The sequence below is a fragment of the Pinus tabuliformis genome, chromosome 5_1 (genome assembly GCF_031772625.1).
Source record: "Pinus tabuliformis cultivar Carrire ecotype Pingquan chromosome 5_1, CPIR1, whole genome shotgun sequence".
Classification (NCBI taxonomy): domain Eukaryota; kingdom Viridiplantae; phylum Streptophyta; class Pinopsida; order Pinales; family Pinaceae; genus Pinus; species Pinus tabuliformis.
Window position 1 is genome coordinate 73,689,958 of NC_142305.1, and position 9,009 is coordinate 73,698,966.

The 9,009-nt window shown below is 37.0% G+C and overlaps 1 protein-coding gene across 1 annotated transcript; it reads right to left on the reverse strand.

Moving 5' to 3' along the window:
• Positions 1 to 863: 863 nt before the first annotated feature.
• LOC149163511 (uncharacterized) lies at positions 864 to 1,433 on the reverse strand. The gene has a single exon (XM_089429154.1). The coding sequence runs from the start codon at positions 1,431 to 1,433 to the stop codon at positions 864 to 866; it is 570 nt and encodes a 189-aa protein (XP_089285280.1).
• Positions 1,434 to 9,009: the final 7,576 nt, after the last annotated feature.

A 9,009-nucleotide genomic window follows, 5' to 3' on the forward strand; every position in this document is an offset into this window, starting at 1 on the left:
GTTCTTAAATTTTCGAGAAGCATAAGCGATAACCCCTTCATCTTGCATCAAGACTGCACCTAATCCTTCTTCTGATGCATCCGTGCATACAAGAAAGTCCTTGTCCATGTTGGGTACTTTTAATATTGGAGCCATTGTTAGTCGATGTTTTAGCTCATTAAATGCTTTCTCACATTCACTTGTCCATTCAAACTTAAACCCTTTCCTTTGGAGGTGGGTGATGGGATTAGATATCTGTGAGAACCTTTCTACAAACCTTCTATAGTAGCCTGCCAATCCCATAAAGTTGTGTACTTCTTTGACATTCTGAGGAGAGGGCCAAGTCATTATAGTTTCAATCTTACTGTAATCAACTGCAATGCCTTTGCCACTAATGGTATGGCCTAGATATTGAATTTCTTTCTCAAAGAAGGAACATTTAGAAATTTTTCCATATAGCTTATGTTATCTAAGGCATTGTATTACCAACCTCAAGTGTTCTAGATGATCTTCCTCATTACGGGAGTAAATGAGGATGTCATCCAAGAACACTTGAACAAAGCGGTTCAAATATTTTTGGAAGACACTGTTCATCAAGTTCATGAAGGCTGCTGGGGCATTAGTCAAACCAAATGGCATAACAATAAACTCATAGTGTCCATATCGCGTTCTGAATGTTGTCTTAGGTATGTCTTCCTCCTTGTTTCTTAGTTGATGATAACTTGACCGTAAGTCTATCTTGGAGAATATTGAAGCTCCTTTTAGTTGGTCAAAGAGGTCATCGATTCGTGGCATGGGGTACCTATTCCAAATGGTGGCCTTGCTTAGATCTCAGTAACCAATACATAACCTAAGAGTTCCATCCTTCTTCTTTACAAAGATTACTAGTGCACCCAAGGTGACACACTGGGTCGTATAAAACCTTGATCAAGAAGTTCTTTGAGTTGTATACTCAATTCATTAAGCTCTGGAACAGTAATTCGATAAGGTGTTTTGGATATGGGTTCCACTTCTGGTTTCAAAGTTATGGAGAAATCAATTTCTCGAACAAGAGGCAAACCTGGTAGCTCTAGGGGAAATACATCTCCAAATTCAGAAAGTAGTGGGTGCAATTTATCTGAGGGCTTCTCATTGGTAGGAACCATTTCTACCACATAAATCTTGCACCCTTTCCTCATAAACTTATTAACTTTCTTGGCTGATATGAGGCGCAACGTAACACCACGTCTAATCCCTTTTATTACTTTGGTTTCTCCTTGGTCATTTTTTATGAGAATTGTCTTCTTATAACAATCCAGTATAACTTGATGGGATTCAAGCCAATCCATTCCCACGATTAAGTCATATGTCTCGAGAGTCGTACTATATAGGTTCATCTTGGTATCAAACCCCCCAATGTTAACACTACAACCTCTTACCATTGACTCTACTGAGTACTGAGAGCCTGATGCCATTTCTACCAATCTAAAGTTACTTTGCTCATGAGCTATCAATCCACATCTAAGTATTGTTGAAGGTGAAATAAAACTATTAGTGGCACCTGGGTCGATTAACACAGATAGAGGGATGTTATTGATCATACCTGCAGACTCTACTACAGTGGCTTGGTGCTCAGCTTGGCGATGGTTTGTGGCTGAATGAATTTGATGTGGGTTTTGTAGTCTTCCTCCTTTTGCTTTGTATTCTTGTTTTTTAATCCCTGTTTGATAGCTTGGACAATCTTTTCTATAATGTGGACCTTTACATTTCCAACATTCTACTGGTGCCTGCTTCTTACATTGTACTTGTCCTTGGTCACCAAATCTTCTATGCCACCCACTATTCAAGTAAGGTTGACCCTTACGTCCTCTTGGAGGCGGTCGAGAAGTTGCACTAGCGATCCAAGAAATAGTGTCTTGTCTTCCCTGGAATCTATATGGCTATCCCCCAGGTTTATTTAGCCTTATTGTGGAATGCTTCTTTCTTGAATTTCCATTAACCACCATTTGTTTCTTCATATTGATTTTCCTTAGGACTTGTTTGGCTAAACTAGTGGTTGTTGCCATAGTGGTGGGTTTCCACATGGCGACTTCTACTCGGACTAAGGGGTCGAGTCCATGCAAGAATCTTTTAGCTTGATGTTTATCATCATCCATATAGTCCACGTGATGGACCAACGAATAAAATTCAGCTTCATAGTCCTCAATAGATCTACCATTCTGTCGTGCTTCATGGAAAGCTCCTACTTGTTGGTGTTTGTACTCTTCTGATAGGTACCTAGTTTGGAAGGCTTCCTCAAACATTTCCCAAGTAACTTGCACTGGGGTGACTTGCATCTTCATTTCTTCATTTACCCAACATAATAAGACATCTCCTTTTAGTAGACTCATTGATGTCTGGGCCTTTTCCCTAGTAGTGTATGCCTTAAAACTAAGTGCTCTTTTAATAGTGATTACCCATGCTTCCGCTTTTGAACCCATTTCTAGACCTGTAAACTCTGGTAATTTGGATTTTTGGACTTCTTTCATAATATCAAGTGTTGCTTGTCCATCTTTGGCATTGGATTGAGAATTTAGGTCTTGTATCTATTTTTGTCCCAATTCCTTTTGCACATTTCCTTGATCTTGTCCTTGGCTTGAGACCCAATCCTTAAAGATATTGGTCATTTCCCCAAGGGAATGTAATATAGCTTGCTCATCTAGGGTTCCTATCTCTGAAGTGGCGGGAGGTGGTGTTTCTACCGCAGGGTTGTTTCAGGTTTGTCTTCGATGTTTAGGAGCCATGATTTACCCTGTAATATTCAGTTAAATTATACATTACTTTTATGCCAAAAAATATGATAAAAATACCAAGAAAAGGGGTGATCGAATTATGGTACACCCCATCGTTATTGCTATATAAATTACAATGACAAGGAATAAATAACAAATAATATAAGTGACATTTGAATTCAAGGATGACAAGTAAGTTTGTAAGTTCGTTATTGCTATATACATTTCAATAATAAGGAATAAAAAACAAATAACATAAGTCACATTTGAATTCATAAGGATGGCAAGTAAGTTCATTATTGCTATATACATTTTTAGACATGTTCAAATTTAAAATATACATTTAGTTACTCAATTGAATTACAATACTTAAACCATAAATTATCACAAATTTCGTAGTATAGAGACATGGAGTTTATGAGTTCCAATAATTACCAATAATAGCAATTTTGTAGTATAAAACAATAAAACTTAGAGAATTGGATCAACATAAAATAAAACAAAAATTCGAATGAGTAATGCTTAAGAATATTGGTGACATTATTGTGTTAAGAAGGTATTGAATTTTGGAAGGAAGCATTATATGTCACAATAATATTAATTCTGCTGATCCATGACTGTAAGCATTTGTTTATGCAATAATTACTTATGTAGAAAATAAATGGAATGTTTTAAAATAAATTGTTAAACAAGTGTATCTTGAGGTCCTTATGATTATTCTAAGAAAAATTATGAAATCAAACCATTAAGAAATATTCCACACCATAAAGAAGAGATGCTGCCACCCGACCTGGAACCGGATCAGATGACTGGGAAGGTTATTCCTCCCCAACACAAAATAATATCATTTTATTAATTATATGACCTACCTGCAAGCACACCCGTGAAGGCAACACCATATCGAATCCCTTAAATTACAATACATTTAGCCATATTAATTGCTTGGATAAGACATAAAATTGTCTGCATAAGACATAAGATATAAGGCATAAGATTGTAAGCTTGCGGCCATGGCTATGCGTGTTCCTGCAAATCCCATTGTTCCTTTCGACAATAATGTCGATAAATCTGCACATACTATAAGATCAACCTCACATTGTGGTTCAAAACATTCGTTGAGAGACAATACCATTTACACAATCAATTGTACCATTTCCTCTGTTATGAAACCAGCTCAAGAAAAGATAGAAAAGATAGATCAACGCCTTAGAATTCAGCCTCTTCGAGGGGGCAACCTCCTTTACATTACATAAATGAACAATTCTTGGATGATACAAATGACAAAACCTCCTTTCTATATATAGGAGTCTAAGGAGTCATAATATAATCCAGCTAACCTAACAATAATAATATAAAGCCACAAAAATAACAATAGAGGGATTCTATGGGGCACATAAATAACAACATGGGGGTAATAGGGGCACAACAATATAAAGAAGGGGTATAACTACAATAGTAATGGGGTAATCACTAGTATTATAGGGATCCAACATGCCCCTCTCCTTCAAAAAAATGTTTTCCTCAATGCTTGAGTAGTTCTGGATACTTCTGCATAAAATTCTCATCCTCCCATGTGGAATCTTCAGCAGATAAGTTCTTCCACTTGATAAGATACTCTGAAATTAATCGATTTCGTAGCTGTCGAGTTCTTGTTTCTGTGACTGCTTTTGGTTCCAATATAATTTTTCCTTCCTCGTCAAGTTCTGGCAATATTGTTTGAACTGGGAGCTTATCGCTTATAACCTTCTTTAAACATGAAACATGGAAAACTGGGTGCAATCGAGAAGCTGCAGGAAGCTCCAATTTGTATGCCATAGTACCAATCTTTTGCAACACCTTGTGTGGACCATAATACTTTGGTGATAATTTATTATCCTTCTTAGCTTGCTTTAGGTCCATTTGCTTATATGGTTGTAGCCATAGGAATACCCAATCACCTACATCAAAACTTCTTTCACTACAATGCTGATCTGCCTGTTGTTTCATTCTATTTTGTGCCAACACGAGGTTATCCTTTAAGAGTTGGAGGACTTGTTGTTGATGTTCGATGTGATGTTCCACTGCCTGAACCTTAGAATTTTCTCTTAAATATGATGTGATGGATGGTGGTTGATACCCATAAATTTCCATAAATGGGGTCATTTTTTTTGCTGTATGGAAGGAAGTGTTATACCACCATTCAGCCAGAGGCAACCATTTGACCCATTGTGTCTGTTTATCAGATACAAAGCAACGAAGATATCCTTCCAAACATTTGTTTACTATCTCAGTTTTCCCATCAGATTGAGGATGATAAGATGAGCTATGAGCTAATTGAGTACCAAGACAAGAAAATAATTCTGTCCAAAAATTTCCAGTGAAAATGGGATCTCTGTCACTTACAATAATCTTTGGGTTTCCATGTAGCTTTTGAATTATTTCCATAAATGCAGTAGAAACTGTATTGGCTTTAAATGGATGTGATAATGCACAAAAGTGTGCATACTTGGTAAGTCTGTCAACTACCACCATGATGACACTCTTTCCCTCAAACTTGGGTAAACCTGTGATAAAATCCATTGAAACCTCCTCCCTACGTTGGCTTGGAATGGATAAAGGTTGTAATAGACCCGGTCTCTTAATTGTTTCAACTTTATTTTGTTGGCAAACCAAACATTCTGCCACAAACTTTTGAATATCTGATTTAAGGCCATCCCAAAAAAATTCCTTCTTAACCCTATGGTAAGTTTTTAAAAATCCTGAGTGCCCTCCTAAGGGAGAAGTGTGCAATTCCATAAGAATCTTTTGTTTTAGCTGGGAATTCTTACAGAGGTATAAGTGATCTTTGTACCATAATGAATCATTTTTCCAGCTAAATGTATCAGACGTACTGGAATCTTGTTGTAGCTTTCGAATAAGTGCCCACACTTCTTCATCATTCTTCCATTCCTCCCTTGCTTCGTTTATCCAATCTGGTTGGATAATAGAAATGGCGCACAACAATGCTTCCACATCCTCATCCTTTCTTGAGAGTGCATCTGCCACCACATTTTGTTTCCCTTTTTTGTGGATGATTTCAAATTCATAACCCAACATCTTTGTGACCCACTTTTGTTGCTCGTTAGAGGATAATCTTTGTTCTAAAAAGTATTTAAGGCTATCATGATCTGTTTTTACCTTGAAGTGTCTTCATTAGGTAGGGTCTCCATTTCTCAAGTGCATGGAGTATTGCCAACATTTCCTTCTCATAAATAGCTTTGCTTAAAAACTTTCCCTTGATTGGACGACTTTCAAAAGCAATGGGTCTTTCATCTTGCATTAGAACATCACCAATTCCATTTCCTGAAGCATCACATTCCACAATAAAGGTTTTTGGCACATTGCCTCTTTAAGATGTAGCTAAGACCGGTGCTTGGCACATTGCCTCTTTAAGATGTTCAAAGGCCTTTGTTGCTTCCGGAGTCCATGAAAATGCATCTTTCTTCAATAATGTTGTTAGAGGTGCTGCTATTCTCCCATAATTCTTAACAAACTTGCGATAATACCTTGTCAGCCCAAGAAATCCTCGCAGATGCTTTATGGATGTGGGGATTTTCCATTCCTTAATGGCTTTAATTTTGCTAGGGTCTACCTTAACTCCTTCATGAGATACAATATGACACAAATATTCCACCTCCTGGACTCCAAAGAAACATTTGGATCTTTTTGCATATAATTGTTTCTCCTCCAATAGTTGTAGCACCCTGTCAACATGTTCAACATGATCCTTCCAAGACTTGCTGTAGATTAGTATATCATCAAAAAATACTAACACAAATTTTCTAAGGAATGGTTTGAAAATTGAATTCATCAAACCTTGAAATGTTGAAGGTGCATTAGTAAGGCCAAAAGGCATGACCAAAAATTCATAATGACCCTCATGAGTTCTAAATGTCGTTTTCGGAATGTCTTCAATCTTCATTCTGATTTGATGATATTACGAACGAAGATCCAACTTGGTGAAGTAAATTGATCCATGCAATTCATCCAGTAATTCATCAATGACAGGAATGGGGAACTTATCTTTAATAGTGAGCTTGTTGAGCTCCCTATAATCCGGACACATGCACCATGATCCATCCTTCTTGTACGCTAATACTACTAGAGTAGAGAAAGAACTTTGACTTGGTTGAATTATACCAGCCTCTAGCATTTCTTCAACCATACGTTCAATTTCACTTTTTTGGACATAGGGATATCTGTACGGCCTGATGTTTGGAGGAACACTTCCTGGAATCAGATGAATAGCATGATCATGATCACGCATAGGTGGGAGACCTTTGGGAGTCTCAAATACCTTGGAATGATTGTCCAGGACTTTTTGGAGATCTGGAGAAATAGATGATTCCGATGTGGAAACATCTAGCGAACATAATTGTGCAATTACACCTCTTTGCTCCTTTTTTAGAAGCTTTGTCATACCATTAGAGCTAATTATCTTTCCTGGTTTCCCTGCAATACCCCTTAATTCAACTTCCTTTCCTTCCGTAGAAAATTTGATGAAAATTTCTTGAAAATTGAAAGCTATTGTACCCAAGGATTGTAGCCATTAGACTCCTAGTACAACATCAACACCTCCCATTGGAATGGAAAGCATTGGGCTAGTCAATACATATTCTCCCATGGATAGCTTGATATTATGGCACCTTCCAGAGAAATTTATTGTTCCTCCATTTGCAATCATCACTTGACACTCTGGTGCTAGATATAGGAAGCAATTCAATTCTTTTGCTACCCTACAATGAATAAAATTGTGGGTGCTTCTTGAATCAGTCAACACTATTACCTTTTTCTTCTTGATTTGTCCTTCTATCTTAATGGTTTGAGGAGTGGTAATTCCCGCTAATGCATTACAAGATATGGTCGGATTTATTTGTTCTTCATCTAGGCTTTGTTCCTGGAGTATATCTTCTTCTTTTGACCTTTCTTGCTTCTTTTCTTCTTCCTCTTCACAATCTATGTAGAATAATTTCTTCTCAGCACACTTATGACCTTTAGTGTATTTGCTATCACAACTGTAACAAAGCCCTTTTGCTCTTTTTTCTTCCAATTGTTGTGGTGTCAACCTTATAGGTTGTGGAAGACTAGGGGCAACAACACTTCCATCTTTATAGTTGTGAGTGGTATACTTCCTGGTTGCCATAATTTTGCTTTCCATTTTTCTTGCTAACCTGAATGCCTTCTCTAATGAATCAGGTTCCCAAAGGCGAACATCATGTTGGATATTATCCTTTAAAGACCCTATGAACACATCAATCCTATGCTCCTTTGGAATATCTTTTACCCTTATGTTCAATTTTTGGAACTCCTCAATGTGCTCCATTACTGAACCCTTTTGTTTGAGACTTATCAATTGGCTAAAAAAAGTGTTGCTTTTTGTATCTTCATAATGTGCTATCAATTCTTCCGTAAAAATTGCCCAAGTGATAAATTGTTTACGAGAGCAAATCCATTGATACCATACAAACTGATTTGGTTCCAAATATACAATTTCCATACGCACCTTTTGTGTGTTTTGCACATTATTGAGATCGAAGAACTGCTCCATCTGTAATATCCATGTGGCGGGATCCTTGCCATCAAACTTCCTCATATCGATTTTTTTAATATGGTGGGTCTTCGATCCAACATTAGAGTCTATGGAATCATGATTAACATTACTTTTGTTCACATCATGAGTTTCCTTTAGAACCTTTTCACCATTAGTAAGTATTTCTTGTAGAAAATTTGTCAAATCTGTCTTCAAATCTGCCATGTTTGTCTTCAAATTTGTCTTCAAATCTACCATGTATCTCTTCAAATATATCTTCGAATAATCCATCTTAGCTTCCATGCCCTTTATCTTAGATTCCACGCCATTTATCTTAGCTTTTGTTAGCTTTTGTCAGCGTGACATTTGTTGCACTTGTTCTTGTAATTTTGATATATCATGTAGCATTTCTTCCTCTTCTTCATGAGTCATGCTAGAGCTTTCAGGTTCCTTACTAGGTGTTTTCATTTTCTTTCCTCGGGGCATCAGTTACCGATAATAATGCTTTACTATGCCCTTTGAATTCCGTTAAACCAAGCTTACACAAAAATTTAAAAAAAACTGCACACCCTTTTTCACTTTATAGAAGCCTGATATTGAATCTGATGTATCTCTATAATTTCAGATCATCTAGTTTTGAAATTGTGACTTGTAGTAGCCTTCTACGTCCTCTTTCCAATGCCACAAGTCTGACCCAAATTGGATTCTCCAAGGAAGAGTTATGTGAAATCT